This window comes from Corella eumyota, chromosome 2 (genome assembly GCF_963082875.1).
Source record: "Corella eumyota chromosome 2, kaCorEumy4.1, whole genome shotgun sequence".
Taxonomy (NCBI): Eukaryota; Metazoa; Chordata; class Ascidiacea; order Phlebobranchia; family Corellidae; genus Corella; species Corella eumyota.
In genome coordinates, this window is record NC_137491.1 from 15190738 (window position 1) to 15212157 (window position 21420).

Here is a 21420-nt window from a genome sequence, read left to right on the forward strand (position 1 = left end):
TGTACTGTCAATAAAACGAGCTCTAATTTTCACCTTTCTAAACTTTTTTCAACCGTAAAAAATATTGCAAAATGGGCCCGGGCGTTCTTTTTTTGGTATGGTAATCATAGACAGTATACTCGTGCTAACCTATCAGAAAATACCTTTCGTGGTAAGTCGTTAGACTTGGCAATCTATCAGCACTTGAGTTGCAAATTAGAGTAAACTTAGAGAGATCGGTTTTCTTCTACATTTTTTGCTAATCTAGAACATTGAACTGCAAACCGTAACGTCTTAACTACACGGGTCTTTAAACAGCATCTTAAGCACTTTTACCTTTATAAATAACACTAGGTTTCCATTTCAAGCGTTATAAACGTTTAAGATATCATTTTCGTACGAAATTGAATTTAAAATCTTCTTATATTTGCTTGTTGTAAGCTGCTGCGTACTCTTCGTTAACGAGTAAGTGACAGAAAAACCTACAAACTGAAAAAAGTCGTGAAAAATTTGTGGCCTGATTTCGGCTATAGAAATACGCGCAAACACAATAGAACGTTAACACAAAGGCCCAATGTCAATGTTAGAGTTTGTGACGTCACTGTTTAAGCAAATACAACCAGTTTCGCGCTAAGTGAAAAATAATTTTCCACGAAATTTTGAGATTACCAAGAAACTGGTAAAATACTCGAAACCAAAATGAACAAGAAACTGGTCACAAATATTTTATTCGGCTTAAAAAAATATTTTAAAATTCTGGCTATTCATGGAGTATTTAATATTTCTTTTTAAAAAAACATACAAAAACGTGTTTAAGATTTATATATATATATAAAGCACAAAGAAAATATTACTTAAACCAACCTATGGATTCATAGTTTTTATGGACAATAATTTTGTTAGACATAAAACATTTATTTGTACATACTACACCACGATATTTTGCAAACAGTAGGTTGACCTATACGCTAGCACAAGTTTTTTTTTATGTCACTTTTATTTAAAGTGTGCTCTTCGTTTTTCTTTCAGCTCTCCGTGTATTTACCTACTGAACACAAAGCTATTCAGCGTTTAACACCCGCGGCAAATTTTACATCTTGTCTAATCCAGGTAAACCGTTTAATACATAAATTATCGATTAAACGCACGAAAGTGTCAGTCCAGTTCCGGTACCACCTTTTTTGCTATTTTTTCTCAAAAAAAAAACTAAAAATTAAAATGCCTTTCCTTAAAACACCTGTCCGACTAGTTGTAACTATCTTACTTAGATGAATTTCAAAATTAAACGTCATTCTTTTTATTAATCTGTATAGCTAGGTTAACCCAAGTTTATGATTTCCTGGTATAGAAAATCCTGGAGAAACAAACTATTTAGTTTACTTTTTAATTCCTGAATGACCCGTGACGTAATTTCAATCTTGTACAAACATGGTCACTAAACATATAAGGGAAGCCTGGTATATTAGTGTCGTCGAATTAAGGTAATTTTTTTATGTCAAACAAATTGCCTGCTAGTTAAGTTAAGGTAAGTATTTTATCTTTCTTTATCAGTCTCCGCCCTGACTTTATAGATCGTAGGCCAAAACAAATTCCTTCTACTTTCTAAACGACCTAAAATTATTTTTACAGCGATACGATTTGTCTGCGAATAAAAACCTGCGCGACTGAAATTTCGCCGACGAACATTTTTTCACGTTTTGATTCTATGGCGCAATTCAGTATTAAATGGCTTGAATCGAGTCTTCGATTTCGACGAGAGATTTTCGGATTTCGTCACTTCTCGCCGAAAAGAAAAAGAAAGTAATCTCTCTTTTTTAAAGTTACAAGACTTGCTTGGACCGTTTAGATAGCACCCTGAAGTTATGTCGGCATAAGTTCACAACACCCAATCTCACATTCGATTACCTTTCCTTTTGTTAGTCATTAATAATAACGACAACGATTAACATTTTGACGATACATAACAGCAAACAGGGTAAAAGTATGTGTTAGTTTTGAATAACTCTTTGCTTTCTTTGTCTATCCCGTCGCAAACGACACGCAACGAACCGAGACAATGCTTTTTCTTTTCGTCTGACTGCGATCTGAGTGAGTCGTTTATGCCGGCCTAAGCCAAGAATTTGTTCTTTGTTGTTCCGCTTATTTGCCGGCGCGTTTAAAGCTTAGCACCTTAATTACATTATATCGTCTAGCTTATATGTTTGTAACTAATAATGTTTTTTAATGTAAATATACGCGAAAGTCAGATCAAAAATTATAATTTTTTTGTAACATACTATTTAAAACACACGTCCTAATAACAGATAAAAAGTAAAATAAATAACTATATTTTTTTTAAATGCTTATTTTAACTATAAAAATAAAGTGGAATAAAAAATTAAATTCTATGACCTTTCACAAACGTTTAGGAAAAAAATCCATGTTAATTTATTTTTCTTAAGATTTTTTAAGTCATTTTACAACATTTATAAACAGTATTTAATTTTCAAAAATCGAATATACTGTCGTGTCTCGTAACTACTACAAAGTATAGCTTCGATTTTAAAGACACCTAGTGCAGGCTTGCTCTAAATTCTTTGCTAGCTAAGTCGATAGCCTGCCAATAGTTTCTAAAGGCTAAACTGGAGCCGTACCGGAAACCTTAAAGCACTTTCACCGTAAAGCAAGGCTAGTATACAAGTTGTTTAATTGTTTGCGCTTGTACTAAAGCGAATTTCTTCTGAGAATTGCTGTAAATGATATTTTACAGGCTTCATATTAACATTTCCGTGTAATATTATTTTGTAATAATAAGGGTTTAATGTAACTAAATTATAAATAAACTTTTTAGTGATATTTTTTTAAAGTCCGTCATTTAAAAATGTATTCATTTTAATGTATAAAATAGTTTTATAATATAAAATGATTATTTATGTTCACTTTTTATTTCACCTAAAATATTTAAACATGCGACCGTTTTTTTACGTTGGGGTTTCCTTTGAAGTACCCCAGAACGCCGGGAACAAAGAAAAATAGCGTGTAATATTGGTTAGGCTTGCAACCAGAATCATCAGCCCGTAATCCGATGCCAAGACCGATAAACCACAATTCTAACAATAATCGTTTTTTTTCGTATTCCCTTGATGTGATAGGGTTTCTGTATTTTAATTGGTAGAGGTTTGCTTTTTGGACGTTAAGAATAGGGTGGCGCACAAAATCTTTTTTATATCATTATCTAGAAAGGGTATGACATTTTTCGTAAACGCCTGGCTTAAGGGCGAATAGTGTGGCACTGGTGCGACTCGAACCTAAAACCTTTAGATTCGTAGTGAGCTGTAATGTATATCACACTACCGGATTAATCTGTTGTTTCGAAATTCTTATTTTTACGTAGTCCTTTATCCCCACCATGCGAACAAAAAATAGCGAGTTCAAATACCGCCAGGTTACTTTTGAAAACAGTATGTCAAATTGAAATAGCTCTTTTAAAAACTTATTACCAATGCAAACTAAGAAATAATTGGCCTATTTCTGTAAATTTAAGATTTTACCATATAACATACAGACTAACCATAATGCTGAAATTAATGACATTTAAAATGCAGTTTTGTAATCCCATGTTTATTATTTTTAAAATAATGTTAATAACCCTAAGTCACTTTACTTTTTTTTTTAATGTTTAATATAACTCACAATGACAACTTATCAGAACCCTAACAATTGTGTAAATATTTTTTTTCAAGCTAACAAAAACTAGCCAACATCAGAAATATATTAACAAAATTAAAGAATTGGTTTTACAAAATCGTATTAACCGAATTTTATGCTGGATTAGTATGTCTGGTGTTATAAATATACGACATTAATTTTACAATACAGCATTACTTACAATTTTTAATGTTTGAGAAAATAGAATAATATAAGTTAAAAAATATCGTCAAAAAATTCTTTCGGTTATTGGATTTTTATTTAGCAGAAAACACACCCGTTTTTGCCACTAAGTTTCTAATAACTTACAACTAAAAAAATATTAGGAAACAAAACAATAAAAATACAATTCTACATTATTTTGAGTTATGTTAATGTCGTTTTTAAATATTGATCATTTCCAAAAACTAAATTAACTGTCCAAATTACGTCAAAAACCACTTTTCCAAACCCAATACATTATGAATGAATTTAACGATTTTTTTCGAAATGTTTTTACAGCATTTTATCTGCGTCATTAATTATGAATTAACGGCTAAAACATATCAGCATGTTTTTTTGTAATCTTAAAAAAAAAATAAGTAGTTAGAAAATATAGAAGTGAATATAAAGGTTATTATATTTTAACGTTTTTTAATGTCAAGTTTATTATTTTTAAGTGTATGTTGTAAAATTAGGATGACAGTCGTTTTTATTAATGTGTTATAAACGTTCCTTGTTTTTTTAAATTAAAGCTATTTGTAAACCTTGTTAAACAAACAACATTTTTTTCTAAATTTAGTAAATCAATTACAAAAGAGAGAAAGGAAAAGTAATTTAAAATAAAACGCGAACTGTCAAATTTTACTTTAGAGAACTACACAATAGCACGAAACTCAGTAAAAGGATTTAAATTTTCGTCTCCCGACGAAAGAACGATTTTCCAGCTTTGCAAATTATTGAAATTCGATTTAAATTGATTATTTTAGGATCCGTTAGCTTAAAGTGGCTCAGAATATATTTAAACTGTGCTAAGTTTGGCTTGACGAGTTTCTAAAGTTTTAGATTAACGAACGAGTTTTTAATTGATTTTAACTAAAGCACCGCTTCCTGGTTTTGCAATTTAGGTTAAGTCAGTGAGCCAACATGAAAAAAATTTTATTTTTATTAAAATTATTACTAATAACATATTTTTTTAATAAAAAGGTTGGTAAAGAAAATATATAAAGTCACGCAAATCTGATAAAAGACTTTGAAATAGGAATTTTTACAAAATAAAAGCAACCTAAAAGTACTTAACAAACATTTTTCTCGTAGATAGAAAGTTTGCAAATATTAAAGCTATTAACTAAAATGATCCTTAAACTAGTGTTTACTATTTTTCTTTATACGAAAATATGTCATGGAAGATTATTCATGAAAAATTCCTCAATAGAAGTAGAGGGGATATTTTCATCACCTTCAGATAATCTTTTGCGGCAAAAATTACTCGAATTACAACCCCCTGTTATAAGCACAACGTATGGAAAAATCAGAGGTTTAAAAAGTAGTGTTGATAATCCACAAATAAAGCCTGTTATACAGTACCTAGGAATACCATATGCATTACCACCAACTGGAAGATTAAGATGGCAAAAACCTGCCGCACCAAGACAATGGAAAGGTAGGATACAAGTAATACAAAAACGTTAAAAACACAATTAACGTCCGCTAGTGTGGTTAAGCGGTCATGGCAGCGGACTACGAGCCGAAAGGTTTGGGTTCGAGACGCACATTTGCCAAACTATTCGCCCTTAAGTCCGGCGTTCACCGATAGCTTAAACATGTCACAAAATCACACCCCTACCCAATAAAAAATATAAAAACCTATCACCTTAAGGTGATATGAAAAAAAACAAAAACAAAAAACACACACTTGACAAGGCTTAAAGGTGCACAGTACATAAATAGTAACTATACTAAATTTTTTCTATTTAATATATTTTGTGTCTTAGGTGTGTACAACGCTACTTATCATCGAAACATTTGCCCTCAAACTTTGTCGGGACCTCTCCCAAAGGTTTTACTTCCAGTTTGGCATCAACCAAACTCTTCTTTTATGCAAGACAAAGCCAGAAGCATGGGTGAAGATTGCCTATATCTAAACATTTATATCCCAGCCACATTTTACGTTAAAGGTAATTGTTTAATCTTGTTTAAAGTAACTAATAAGAAAAGTATACATACCAATGTTACAATATACATGCCAATATTTCCATTTATGTTATAAAATGTTGAAAAAAATTTTTTGAAGACGACGTTTAAAAAAAAACGCTTTATACAAAAAAAGCAAAAAATAAATTTATTTTGGACTATATGACACTTTTATACCACAATCTATAAACTTACAATCTTACGCATTTCAATTTTAATTTAAATACCGCTGTAATTTTATACATTTAAAAAAATAAGTGCATAAATTTTACATTTTAAGCAAGCTATTAACCCTACCTCAAGACATATTTACTACATAATCAATTTAAACATGTGTCTGGCAGACAGCCTAATATTATAATCATCCTCGCTGATCTGATGATCGTGCAAATTGCATTTTCTCTGCTGTGTCATATCTCGAACTCATGTGGGAATTAAAAGCTATTTGGTTAAAAATTTAGACACGGCACATACTACTAAAATTATGTAAATTTTATGTGGTTGGCGCGTTGTTACCGTTTTAAAATTATGTTAGTTTTGACCTTAAGGGCTGTGGTAAATACCAGTCAAAATTTTTCTTTTTTTGGACTTGACATATTCATATTAATTGTCTCTTTCGACTTATTTTTTTTTAGTAAAACATAAGTTTTTTATGCTCACTAATGCATTTTAACCGCAAATGAACATTGTCGAACCAGAGGGCCAAGATATTTTAATACATTTGCATTCAGTGACTAAAGAAAAAAAATAAAATAAAAAGTTTTGTCATGGTTGTCATAATTACACTTAAAAAATGTTGTCAAATAGATAAATCGGTGCTGTAATTAAAGTTTGCATTTTTAACATAAAATTTTATACTTTTTTTTGTAGAAACAAACCATCCTAAGTATTATAACAACAGATTGCCAGTAATGATACATTTCCATGGTTACACTTACTCTGAAGGTTCAGGTAACTTTTATGATGGAAGTGTATTGTCTAGCTATGGAGATATCATAGTTGTCACCTTTAACTACAGAATTGGTGTACTTGGTAAGTTTGATTTAAATATGCTTAGTTTAACTTTAAAGTGTATAATATTTCATGACAGTTTTACTAAATTGCGAACAAAATAAAGATTACAGAAACACATTTACTAAAATACATTTTTTTCAATCGTTAAGATACACATACAAAATATTTATGTAAGTCGTTGCAAAATAACTTTAGAGCCGTTTGATAATTTTTTTATAACATCACAAGTTACAACTTTTTTTTAAGCCCCTAGTTAAATATAATCTGTGGTGTGGCACATTTAATTCTACATTTAACTTATTCTATCAATCATATATTAGTTTAGACAGTTTTTTTTATCCAAAAAACATTGATTTAAATATATACATATATATATAAATATATACAAGAAAACAATTATAATAATTTGAATAACTTTTTGTAAACACCTTTATATTCTATTAAAAGAATTTTTTTATACATTTTTTTTCAAATTATAAATTTTTTTTAAATTGTAGGCTACTTATACTTATTTGCGAATTTAAATCTATTTATTAAACACATAGGTTTTTTAAGCACTGGAGATAGCAATGCGCCTGGTAATTATGGTCTTTGGGATCAAGTAACCCTGTTAAAATGGGTTTCTGAGAATATAGGATTTTTTGGAGGCGACCCGGATCGAGTAACGGTATTTGGATCAGGTGCTGGAGCTTCTAGTATCGGGCTACTAATGTTGTCGGTACATACGGAAGGTAACCTACAGGGCAACGTTTCAGGAGGTACAACAATCAAAGATTGTCTGTACATTGTAAATATGAATGTTTGAATGAAATATGTTGTTTTAAAGTTGAATATTTTGTCGTAAAAAATTGATGTTTGATTAAATGCCGGCAGCGTGGTGTAGTGGTAAAGACACTTTCTACACCACCATGATGTCGTGGGTTCAAACCCCACTACTCACATGCTGTTAAGCTCTTGAGTAAGGCGCTTTAAACGGTATAAACTCCTGTTGAGCCAGCACTTAATCAGCAGCTTAAGTACCGAGCAATTATAATCTATATAATATCCCAAACTGCTAAAGGCAACTCGAGACTGGGTTGGAGTAACTAATGTTACTTTTTGTTTAGGTCGCGTGCTCGACCTTCCCACGTCGAGGATAAATATATATACAAAAAAAATGGAAAAGTATTTGTAATGTTTATGATTTATAAAATATAAAAATAAATTATTGGGCAATTTATTTGTGTTAATTTAATATATGTCTAATTTATTAGCATTTGGCCTTATAGTTTTTATTAATCCTTTTTCGAACATTTGAAATATGAAGATAAAAAATTTTTGACATGAAATCAATATAATTTCTATTATGGTATCCGAACAAGCAATAAGCATCTGTATTGATTATTCTTGAATCTCTCGGATTGTAAAGAGTTTACTCAATTTAAAATACAACAATTTAATTTTCCCAATATTGTGACAATTTGTCAATAATGTGACTTGACACAAACTAATATAAAAAGTTTTTTAATAAAATAAAAGAAAAGTTTGCTATAAATAAAACATTAAAAAAATACCAACATTTTGTAAATGTAAAAATTATTCTTTGCACATTGCATGTGACTTACTGTTTAGTTGGTTTTATTTTATGCATATTAATATATCAAATTTTTAACGAACTATACATTTTATTTATTGTCAGGCTACTTTAGTCAAGCTATTTTACAAAGTGGTACAGCATTAGCACCTTGGGCCGTTGTAAAAGAACCAAGAAAACATTCTCGAGCGCTGTCACGTAATCCGATGATTGGTTGCCTGGGTAAAAGTAGTCTGTCTGTTGTCACATGCTTAAGAAGCAAATCATGGAGGTAGTTTATTTTTATATATCTTTATTCTCAATGTTGAAAGATCGACTTTACGACCTAAAACATAGAGTAACAACCGTTACACTGACCCAGTTTCAAATTGCCTTTAGCAGTTTTGGATTTTATAAATTATAATTGCCCAATAATTAAGCTGCTGATTAGGTGCTGCCTCAGCATGATTTCACACTGTTAATAGCGTCCTACTCAAGAGCTCTCAGCATGGGAGCAGTCGGGATCGAACCCACGACCTCATAGCAAGATAATATGATTACTACACCACACTGCCGGTTTTTTAAGTTTATATCATATTAAATGTTTAGGTCCGTGACACTAAAAAACTAATATGGTTATACATACATGCTTAATTGTAGCAGTTTTATAAAAATTTATAGCTATCTAATTTTAATTTACACCCTAAATTAATTTTGCAGAACGCTTATATCTGTTCCAGTAAAACCCGAGCCCTATAACTTAGCATTTGGTCCTGTAGTTGACGGGTGCGCTCCGGATCGTTTATTATGTGACACTCCCCGGAAACTAATGGAAAATGGTGAATTTTTAAATTATCAGGTAAATGACGATATTAAATAATTTAACACCACTTTAAACATTTAACTCTAAAAACACGACAGTTTTTACCAATAGCCATATTTGCTAAAAGTTAATGTGCTTTCAAATATATTAATGCCATTACCATTTTTAGCCATTTTTGACAGAATTTTTATTGATTTTAAAACTTGCGTTATTGCGACTGCAACTAATTGATAACAAATTTTAAAGTATTTCTAGTAAATTAAATTTAATAATAATGTGCTTTGTTTTTTTTGTGATTTAAGTGTATTAAATTTTTATATTAAAATTTTTAAATCATAATGTAAAACTTAACATTAACATTGTTTAAATTATAAATATTTTTATATATATTTAACCTTGATACTAAGATTTGTGTTGACTGTGTAACCTACACAAAAAAGTAGCTAATAAAATTTATTTTAAATCAATTTTACAAAAAAAAATCTTTAAATTTAAAGTATTAAAATATTTTTTAACTTTTACAACGATTTTTTTTAATTTCAAGTACTTCTTTTATTTATGATTTTAAAATTAGCCCAACCACTTATTTAATTTAAACAAATTTATTTTTTCGTCTATTGATTTTAAATTGATCTAAATTCAATTTATGTACAGTATGAATAAAAAAATAATAAAAAAATGCTAGTAGTACAATTTGAATCATTTTAAATTTAATTTTTTTAAATTTTTAGTCAATTTAAATATCATATTGTTGCAAGAAGTTATACACTATACGTAGAAAATTATAATAAATTACAAATAAATGTCTACGTTAATAAAAAATTTGTTATTGTTTTTATTGTAGATTATGGTAGGTGTGTCGCAGGGTGCAGGTTTTGGTTACGTACAAGATCGCCTCAAGATGACGTCACCACCACTGTCGAAAAACAAACCCCAAAACCAAAACCCGTTTTATTCAACAGATATTATTTACAAAAAGAAAGATTTTGATATTGACGTGGCAAAATTTATAGACGCATTCTATGGAAATGCAGACGTTTCAAGCAACTTAATCGAAGATGTTGTGCAGTTTATGTACACGGATTGGGTAGATGAGTAAGTCAAAGTTTAACATTGCTCCACTAAGTTTGGTATTAATATTTCTATATTTTGTTATTACAAAAGGAATCAAGTCAATATAAAGCAAAATTTAAATTTTTTTATATATCTTGATCCTTGATTTGGAAAGGTCGACTTCACGACCTTTTATATAGAGTAACCAACTGTTATCCCGACCAAGTCTCGAGTTCCCCTTGGCAGTTTGGATATTGGTTATATTTGCCCAATAATTAAACTGCTGTTTAAATGCTGGTTCAGGAAAAGTTTATACTGTCTATAACTTCAAACCTTACTCATGGCGCTACAGCATAAGAGCAATAGGAATTAAACCCAGGATCTCATGTAATGTAGCAAGTGTTCTGACTACTACATCACGCTGGCGGATAAATATTTGAACATTTTATAAATAACTATTAAGCTATACAGTTATTACAATTTTATAGCGACTAACTAAAACATAATATATCTTATTGTATTATTATAAAGAAACGATCCAATAAGATTAAAGAAATCATTAACAGACATGTACTCGGATAGACAGTGGGTAGAACCTGCTGTGTGTACGTTGGATTTACACACCAAGCTCAACTATCATGCATATTTTTACACATTTAACCATCATCCAGGTAAAAAAAAACTTCACAATTTTAATTATAAGTATGTCTGATAACGATGATAATAATGTTTTTGGTTATAACGTTATATTACAGGGTCAGATGTCGACCGGGGTTGGATAGAGTCTGCACACGGCGAACAAGAACCTTTTGTTTTCGGTGCACCATTTTTAAGCAATGGGTATAAATTATTTCCTTATAATTTTACCAAAAACGACAAACTTATAAGCCAAGCCGTAATGACTTATTGGACTAACTTTGCAAAAAATGGGTAAGAAAATAATATAAAGGCTATATTTATCACGGAATTACAAACATCACCAACATAGTAAAAATTGGTCTAAAAGTATTTTAAAGAATGTAATTAATAAAGCCGTGTAATACTTCATAATTTTACCGAATAAAAAATGTTTTTTTTCGTTTTAAGAGATCCTATGCTGGGACGACCGCAACAAACTGAGTTTATCACCGAAAAACCCAATGTATTCGAAGGCGTGATATGGCCACTTTATAACACAGTAGAACGACAAAATCTTCGTATTTCTATACAACCAAGTATAATAGATCATTATCGAGCAAAAAAGGTTGCATTGTGGAAAACATTTCTACCCAAGTTAGCTGGGGTAAATCTTATTTAAAATTGCAACAGGCCTACTTAAATAATACACTTGATAAACTTCGTTTAAAAAATGGTAGAGTTTACTGCTTCGAAGCGAATTGGGAGAAATGCACGGTCAATATTTTTAAAATGATAAACATTAATAATTTAGATTATAGACAAGTTTAATTAAAATTAATTAAATTTATTTTAATTTTGTATTACTCAAATAATCGCTACAAACTGTAATTAACACAATCCAGCAAAAGCGATGCATTTTCTTACTTGCTCCAAAGCAGTAATGACACGCCTTTAACAAGTTTTAAAGCGTTTAATCAGAAACTTTTAAAATAAATAGTATTAATAGTATTAACATTCAGAATGTACAATTTTCAGACCGATAACTCGATATGGATTGGAAGACGAACAAATCCAATAAACCCACCGCCAGGTAATTACCCAACGCCACCACCTGGAGCAATCACCACAAGATGGACCCCGTTGCCGTAAGTAAAAACAAAAAAATGTCATTTTTGTTTTCAAATATTAGGACTTGATCTTGGTAAAAAGAATACCAAAATACATGTTTTATACTTGGATACTGGCAGCATGGTTTGTTGGTCAGGATACATGTCTTTAAAACACGAGGTCCTGGGTTCGATTCGCTTTGCTCCTATGTTGTAGCGTCCTTGAGTAAGTGCGCTATAAACGGTATAAATTCCTGCTAAACCAACACCTAATCAGAAGATTCAAATTAGAGCGCAAGTATAACCAAAAATATCTAAAATTGCCAAAGGCAACTCGAGACTGGATTGGGGTAACTGATATCACCCTATGTTTAAGTCGTGAAGTCGATCTTCCCGACTATCAAGAATAAATAAATGGTAAAAAAATGTTGTAGTAAAATTTAGACTTTTTCGTTACAGTAATTACTCGTATATATTTTAGGCGAAGTTTAGATCCAGAGCGTGACGAAGACAAAGATTCAAAAGCTGCAACTGACAATGGAGCAATGTCCTTACAACTTAGCATAACACTAGCTGTTGGATTTGTTCTTTTGTTTGTTAACATTATTGCTTTTGCAGTCGTGTCCTATCATAAGGAGAAGGATAAATATCAAATTGAGGTAGGCAAAAAGTGAGATCTTATTAAAGTGACCAATAAATCTCTTTAATTTTGCTTAAAAGTTTTTCATTGTTTATGATAGAAACTAAAATCTGAACTTAGAGGTTATAAAAAACATCGTACTGAACTCGAAAAAAGACCTCCGGCCAGCGGACAGAATACAATGGAGTCGTATATTGAAAATGGGACCGTTAATAAATCTGTGTTAGATGGAAACAATCAAAACAGACAATCCCAAATAGAATATTTTAACAAAGGCCCAATGCAGCAACAAACGCAGAATTCAGCATTTTACGGAACTATGCATCAATCGCCAACAAATCCAGACAAAAAACGGGCGAATTCTTCACTTGCAGTTTTGTATCATGAAGTTACAAAAAATCTGAATTATTCTCCAATATTAGAGAAAGAGGCAACACTAGCTGCAACTCATTTACTTCCGCCAATTCCTCAATATCGAGAGCCCAGAACCGATGAAAATCGACGCTCAACGTGGCATGAAAGTGGGAAGACAAACAGGTGGTCACGAAGTGACTATGCCGACAGTAGTCTTGAAACTTCTGCACTGGATCGCGAAGATAAAAATGATAACGTTGTATCTCCACCAGAAAATAGTAAAATATTAACTCACACCGATGGCATATATTCCAAAGTAGGCAAGGCTAGATGCCAATCATCGCTTGCTGTATACGACAGACAAGATTTAACACCACCGGAATTTAGCAAAAGTGAAAACTACCAACCACAGCGTTCATTATCTAGAGGACCGCCCCTGAATCCTAACTTAGGCTTTGTAAATCACTCAGCTGTTGGGTATAACACAATTTCTACAATCAACAAAACTGCAAATGGCACAAAGAAGGCTGTTTTTGAGAAAAATAAGACATCAAGCTTTCAACCTACTCTTTATACAGGTAATGACCAAGAACCGCATCCAAGTACTAGTCGGGCCACACAACCTTCTCTGCTTTTTAATCACGAGAAAAACAATAAGCCCCAAACTATGGGTACAATGAGTTCAGTCACAACTAAATTGTGAAGAACATTCGTATAAAAGAGATAAAACAATCTAAAGAAAATGCTACGTACATGCTTTTTCTTAAGCACCAGCCACTTTTTGAAAACTGTTGTTCAAAATAAATCGTTTTTTTTCAGATATAGCGAAAATATGTAAGAACACATTTTGTTGACTCTGTTGTTAATAATAAATGTTTTAAATTTATTTACGTTGTATTTTTAAATATTTTTAATACGATTAGTAATGTTTTTTAAAACGTAGCATATATGTACATGATAGGTATGTAACAACCACTGTTGCACATAAAAGGTTTCGTATTTGTATTTCGACAATGCTTACTAGTTACATCAAAAATTAAAACGAAAAGAGATCGTTTCAAAACAGATACTTTAAGAAGAAAAAAAACAGCCAGAAATCAAAAATAGCCGTCTGCTGGTTTTTGCACAGGTTTTGCGGCATTTCGTTTTCCCATAACATCGATAATGTTTGCTGCTTCTCTAAACCCACTTAGAAGAGCACCGTGTACCGTAGCTGGATAGTTTCTCATAGTATGCTCACCTATAATTAAAAAAAAGTATTAACATATTAGTTCGATTTTATTTCAAGGTAAACACCACAACAACAAATTCTTTTAAAAGAATTTCCAAAACGTAAAAGTAGTTTTATTCCAAATTGTGTGTAGGCTAGGCATAAGTTAGTACCATTAAAGCTTGACTACATGGGGTTATAACATAGCGTAAATAGAAATTAAACCTACAATTTTAGATAAATAAAGTGTCACAACCCTTTTGTATCAAATAATTTAAAGCCAATTTCTACATGATATAAATTTTTTAAACCTGCAAAAAATAAAACAGAATTTTCTTTATTTGTATTTTCCTGCCAGTCAGTTCCCTTGGCATCAACCGGTGCTGCCATTATGTCATAATCCTCTCCTGTTGAACCAGTTGCCACATATGAGTAACTTCCCCTACTCCATGGGTCTGACGCCCATCGAGTGACAGTGTATGTAACTGGCTATTTGTCCAAAAAGTAGAATAATGTTAAATTTAATATAAAATACCAACTTAAAATTTAACCGGCTGCAAGATGTTTTGGTCAAAAAAATTGCTACACTACACGAGTTCGTGGGTTCAATACCCACTGCTCTCATGCTAAAACCCCCATGAGTAAGGTGCTATAAACGGAATGAACTCCTGCTGAGATAGCACTTAAAATTTATCAAGCAAATATGTTCTATAGTATCCCAAACTGCCAAATGCAACTCGAGACTGGGTCGGGGTAACTTAAGTACTCTAAGTTTAGGTCGTAAAGTTAAACTTTTCACATCGAGGATAAAAATATATATATATATCAAAAAAAAATAGATAGAAGATAAGTAAAACACAAACACATGCATACAGACCTCTGGCACAGCGTTTGCCCCAAAAATCCCCTTTAAAACAGCCAGAGTTCTGGAAATAACCACACCGTCTCCAACGTGCTCCATAACGTTTGCAGCATCACCCGCAACAAGGGCTATAAGTACTGGAGCTCGATATATTGCCCAAAATAGAAACAACTCACCCCTCGAACTGGTCGTGGCACCGACATGACCAAATAAATTAGAGGATGCGGAGTCCCAAAAAGGCCGATCAAAACACAACACAACCTGCATTTTATTACATATTTAAAAGTAAAATAAAGAGTCATATATTAATATATATAAGGTGGTACAAATTGCATGTCTAGGTTGAAAAATAAAAATGTTTTAACAGTGACATCAAAGATTTTAGCAACAAATAAGAATTAAGAACTACATTTTTTTAGCAAAAAAATTTTGTATTAATTGCCTACAGTACTGATAATTAAGCTGCTGATTAAATATCGGCTCATCAAAAGTCTATACCATTTATAGCACCTTACTAAAGGGTGTTCCAGCATAAGGGCAGTGGGGATGAAACCCAGGACCTCATGTTGTAAAGCCAAGTGTTCTGACTACTACAGCACGCTGCTGGTTTTTTTAGAATGTTTTACCTAACCCCTTTTTTATAAACTTACAAACATTTACCTTATTCAAATTCCCAAAACCTAGTCTCCTAATAGCTTGCATTTTCCATTCTGGTAAAGGGGGGTCGAATTCAACATTTGCCCCATGATCCAATTCAGGATTAGGGGGCCGTAAGACCCCCAATGGCAAGGTACAAAGCACGACATCACACTCAATAATTTCCTCAGGGGAACTGACTTGAGTTGATTGATATTTAATTTGACATCCTACAAATTTTTTTTTTAATAATTAAACTTTTTTGCCTGCGAAAGTTTTTAAAAGAATAATTAGAACTTAAATTCTAAATAATATACATATTACCAACTCAGTTTTTTTTGCCTAATCAAAAAAGCAAACACCACATTAACATTTTTAATTTTTGTAAAGCACAGCATTTTGTAAAATTTTAATAACTTAAACTAAATTTTATTTTTAAATATTTTTTTTACCTGAATCAGCATAAGAAATTTTACGAACAGCAGAGTTTAATCTTATATCAAGAGAATCAGCATAAGCTTTCGGAAGTATATTGTAACCATTTCTGACCACTAGATGGCTTCCACTAAACTCAAATGCATCGTCCTTTACAATGCAATTGATTTTTTTTTAAATAAAATATAGTAAAAGTTTGTTCAGGTCCTGATGAACAATTATTTAAAATTTAAATTCTTGATGTGAATTTTAAATTTTTAATAAGCAAACATAAATTTTAACAAAATAAGGCCAATGTATTTTTAGTACATTTTTATTTACCTGATTCCAATGTTTGAGGCTTAACTTTTCCAAAGGCGTTGCATTGGCAAACTCCAAATTTGCCAAATGCCAGTCTAGTAATTGTCTATCCTGACAAGATAGATAAACATCACTAGGTTGACTATGTTCCATGGCAATTATTTCACTTTCAAGCAGTGAACGTTTCTTAGCTAGTTCTTCATATTCCTAAAAGGATAATATATTTAAAAAAAATAAAAATAAAAAAATAATATTTGATAAATTATCTTAGTTTTTACAGATTAACAAACCTTACAACTAGATCTCCAGTCTCTCAACAAAGCTTTAACTTCAAACTCTTGCTCAACACTTGGGTTTTCCTCTTTCTGCAGAGTCTCGTAGCTTGATTGGTATTCCACTGCACGTTCCTCAAGTTTAAGTAAAGTTGTAAGTATGTCTTTAAGATTGAGTTGAAGTTCATTAACATGGTTCCAGTGTTGAAGAAGATGTTCTTTGACTTTTTTTTCTTGAATTCTTTCAAATATACAAAACTTTTACAAAATAGAAAAATAAAAATTACAACCTAATAACTTAATTTTCTTGTAAGTTTTTACAATAATTTTTACATTTATTTATTCTCAATGTGAAAGGGCAAACTTTACGACCTGAACATAGAGTAACTTCAGTTACCCTAACCCAGTCTCAGGTGCTTTTGGCAGTTTAGAATATTATAAATTATAATTGCCCGATAACTAAGCTGTTGGTTAAGTATTTGTTCAGCAGGAGTTCAAACTGTTTTAAGCGCTTTACTTAAGGGCTGCTACAGCGTGGGAGTAGAGGGGATCGAACCCAGAACCTTATGTAGTAAAGCCAAGTGTTCTGACCACTACACCACACTGCGATAAATATATTAAAAAAAATAACAAAAAACTAAATACTGTATAATAAGTTCAAAAGCTTGTCCTAAAGAAAGTTGTTTTCCTTTGAATGAGTCAATGTTTAATTCATGGCTTAAATGTGCTGTAGCTTCAAGTAATTTGTTAAATTCCTGTTCCACCAACACATCTTTTTCCTTAGACACCTATTATAATAAAAATATAACAGTATACAAAAAAGAGTATACAAGAAATCAAATTTAATAAAAAAGCTTAAAAACAGCAACAAACTGGTTAAAGCAATAAAATATCAATATAAACTTACACAGAGTATTGATTAAGAGGGTAATCCCGCCCTTTTGCTTACTACTATTTACTTTAATAAAGCTCATATTTAACAAATTGAACATTGGTTTTTATTACCAGCAGCATGATGTCCTTAGAACACTTGCTACACTACATGAGGTTATGGGTTCGACCCCCACTGCTCCTTTGCTATAGTGCCCTTGTGTGAGGTGCTATAAGCAGTATAAACCCCTGCTGAGCCAGCACTTAATCAGCAGCATAATTACTGTGGCAGTTATAATCTATATTACCCAAAACTGCCAAAGGCAACTAAAGAGTGGGTTAGGATAACAAATGATACCCTATGTTTGGGTCGTGAAGTCAACCTTCCCACATCAAGGATCAAGATATATGAAAAAAATTATCCTACCCTATTTCCACCAGTTTCAAATAAGGGACATTCTTGTTTAATTTTATGGAGTTCCATGTTAATTTGCTTGCTTATAACAGTAATTGGATTTCCACCCAATCCTGTAACAACCATAGCACCCAGATCTGCTATAAATTTGCCTTTTGCAAAAGTTGAAATTCGGCCACCTACTCTGTCCTGCATTTAGAATAGAATTAATCACTATATATTTTAATACAAACAGACTATAAGTTTGTTCAAAAAACATATTATTGCTTATTTTAGTTTTTTTATATTACATATTATTCTATTAGACACAATAACTACTAAAATAGTAAAGTGGTAAGAACACTTGCTACACCACCATCAGGTCATGGGTTCAATCCCCACTGCTCTCATTCTGTAGCGCCCATGAGTAAACGGTAGAAACTCCTGCTGAGCCAACACTTAATCAGCATAATTACTGGGCAATTATAGTCCCTATAATATCCCAAACTGCCACAGGCAACTCGAGACTGGGTCAGAGTAATTGATGTTACTTTATGTTTAGGTCGTGCATTCGACCTTCTCACATCGAGGATAAAGATATAAACAAAAAAAATATTATATTAGTTTACATCCTTGGTTTAAATGTAGAATTGTCCTTTGTTGCTTACCCTAGCTTCCAACACAACAACCTCCATTCCGAATGACATAAGCTGCCTTGCTGCAGCTAACCCTGCAATACCTGCTCCAATTACCACTATTTTGCCCTTTTTAATTCCTTAAAACAAAAATTAAATAGGTTTATGCTGTAGCGCCCTTTAGTAAGGTGCTATAAACGATATAAAATCCTGCTGAGTCAATACTAAATCAGCAGCAAAATTATCGGAAATTTATATTCTATAATATTCCAAACTGCCAAACGCAACTCGAGGCTGGACTGGGGTAACTGATGTTACTTTATGATTAGGTTGTAAAGTCGACTTTTCAATATCGAGAATAAATAAACGTCCAAAAAAATATCTAATTTATTTAGAAATATTTAATGTTAACATTTTTAACAATGAGTAATTTAAATCTTTTTTATTATTTTCTGTTATTATAAAGTTTTTTTTTAAATCAAATCTACTGTTACATTTATAAAAAATTATTTTCATTTATATACTATTTAACAAATAATTACTTCGAATAGGATGAATCCTTTTAAAAATTCCAAAATTAATATAACCATGAGTTTCTAAATACTTGTGTATTTTTAAGCATAGTTGCATCTCTGAAGCCGATAATTGTTTCTCATTGTTAATATTTTGAGCAGCCATTTCACAAATAAGTTCTATTTTCGGGTTGTCCAACCACAATTGCAACTGTGTAATAAAATCATCAACATATGTAATTAAAAGTAATGTGATTATTTTGACCATTTTTGTTTATTTGTATACAGCACACAAATAGGGTATAAAGTAAAATTAAGTTATTTTTAAGTGCGACCTGACTTTTATAATCATAGAGTGGTGTAGTGAAAAAAAAATTGACTTTACAACATGAGGTTATTGGTTTGAACCCTACTTTTTTATGTTGTAATGCCTTTATACTGCATAAACTCCTAATATGCCCAAAACCAATTTAAAGGTTATTTACCTGCCAATATGCTCAAAGATATTAAAAACTGCAAAAGAAAACTCAAAGCTGGTTGGGAGTAACAAATTATGATATTCTATGTTTGGGCCATAAAATCAGCATTTTAGGTCAAGGATTAAGACAACAACAAAAAAATAAAGTTTTTAACTTACAATTCTATTTCGAATTTTTAAAAATGTTTTAATCATCTCCAGTGAACCATTTTCTAAAGATGGAAACAATTTTTTTTCCAAAGTTGACAATTCATTATGTTGCAACCGACTCAGAAATGCGGGTCCTTCTTCTAAAAACAATTTTGTTAAATAAATACATAAAACACAGGTTTAATACATAAAAACCAAAAAAAAACATTTTAACAGTTTTTCGCCTTGCAGTCTGTCACGCAAGCCAATATATTAACATGCAATGCTTACTCCAGCTATTAACGTGATTGTGAATATCATGTGTTTCTAGTTACTATCTTCTAAGATAAAAATATGTTAAAAAAAAACAGTTTGTTACATACAGACATATATGTGCCTGAATTAAATAAATGGTGACGCAATGCGAGTACAAAAATTTAAATCCGAGTATAGATCACAGTGAGTGCATTGAATACGAAACAACTGGCAACCAAACCACATACAACACCACCATGAGGCTATGGGTTTAACCCCCACTGCTCTTATGCTGTAGCGCCCTTAAGTAAGGCGCTATAAACGGTATAAACTCCAGCTGGGCCAGCACTTAATCAGCACCATAATTACCGGGCAAACATAATCTCTATAAAACCCCAAACTGCTAAAATACAACTTGAGACTGGGTCGGAGTAACTGATGTTACTTTGTGTTTAGGTCACGCATTCGACCTTCCCACATTGAAGATAAATATATCTATACAAAAAAAAATTTGAATCCTATTTAAATAGTTTACAATAACAAAAAATCTAATTTAAAAGGATTTTTATAGGTGTATTATATAAAACAAAAAATAATATTTTGTACTAAAATATATTTGCAGTAATATCAGCAATTGCAAAAAACACAACTTTTGTAGGAACTACAAATAAAATAATCACAATTTTTATAAACGAAACAATGGCAAATAAAACCTTTAAACAAGCTAAGTAATAACCCTGCTTACCATAACAAGCTTACCTTCATTATCAGCCAATTCCATGATTTTTTGCTTCAAAATATGTCCAAAAATTGTATTTGTTATGCAAAAAGTGTACTTAACACGTTTTGTCAGTTTGTTGTTCTTTCGTTTTTTTAAGCATGACTTAATAAAAGTGGGACTTTCCCTAAATTATTATAAAAAGTTTATTCAATTTTTTTTTATCCATATTGAAAACAATAGTTTATAATATCTTAAGAATATGTTAAAAAAAAACTTGAGCTGTATTTTGTAATGAATCCTCTAGATTTTTTAAACCGTTGTAATATAATTAATACACAATAAATTAAGTAATTTTAAAGGTCAAAAACTATATAGTCAAACCAGGTACTAAAGGTAAACAACAGATAACGAGTAAAAAGCAAGGCTACACCACTAACACCTAGTAACAAGCCAACATGGATAAGATTATTAAACACGTGACATACGTAACAATATATACAATTCAAAGAAATAATACAATTTTAACCGATTGTATACAATGATATAAATAGGTCATAAATAAATAAAAAATTATTTTTAAATGTTTGTTAAAAATTAAAAATCGATTTTAAGCATTGAAAATTTAGTCTAGTGTATATCCAATTAAAACTGGGTTAAAAATTTTTAAAATGTATTTAAAAATTATTATTTGTTTGTTTACTTTATTTAAATAC

At 31.2% G+C, this 21420-nt stretch overlaps 2 protein-coding genes across 3 annotated transcripts; one reads left to right on the forward strand and one right to left on the reverse strand.

Moving 5' to 3' along the window:
* Positions 1 to 4998: 4998 nt before the first annotated feature.
* On the forward strand, positions 4999 to 13701 carry LOC145742506 (neuroligin-4, X-linked-like). The gene is made up of 13 exons (XM_082560280.1): positions 4999 to 5308; positions 5640 to 5822; positions 6709 to 6870; positions 7398 to 7610; positions 8531 to 8696; positions 9125 to 9263; positions 10072 to 10322; positions 10812 to 10951; positions 11036 to 11210; positions 11367 to 11562; positions 11934 to 12043; positions 12486 to 12663; positions 12745 to 13701. Exons 1-13 carry the CDS (start codon positions 4999 to 5001, stop codon positions 13699 to 13701), a joined length of 3180 nt encoding a protein of 1059 aa, XP_082416406.1.
* Positions 13702 to 13754: 53 nt separating this feature from the next.
* LOC145743914 (lysine-specific histone demethylase 1A-like) lies at positions 13755 to 20861 on the reverse strand. Of its 2 annotated transcripts, none has more exons than XM_082561980.1 (13): positions 20746 to 20861; positions 19762 to 19889; positions 19155 to 19335; positions 18646 to 18752; positions 18011 to 18187; positions 17359 to 17501; positions 16732 to 16954; positions 16463 to 16648; positions 16159 to 16291; positions 15731 to 15936; positions 15086 to 15331; positions 14520 to 14697; positions 13755 to 14238 (listed from the first exon to the last, which is right to left on the reverse strand). In XM_082561980.1, exons 1-13 carry the CDS (start codon positions 20765 to 20767, stop codon positions 14096 to 14098), a joined length of 2073 nt encoding a protein of 690 aa, XP_082418106.1. In that variant the 5' UTR covers positions 20768 to 20861; the 3' UTR covers positions 13755 to 14095. The 2 variants fall into 2 exon arrangements, with proteins under 2 accessions (XP_082418106.1, XP_082418105.1); XM_082561979.1 differs by having other exon boundaries at positions 13756 to 14238; positions 19762 to 19892; positions 20746 to 20851.
* Positions 20862 to 21420: the final 559 nt, after the last annotated feature.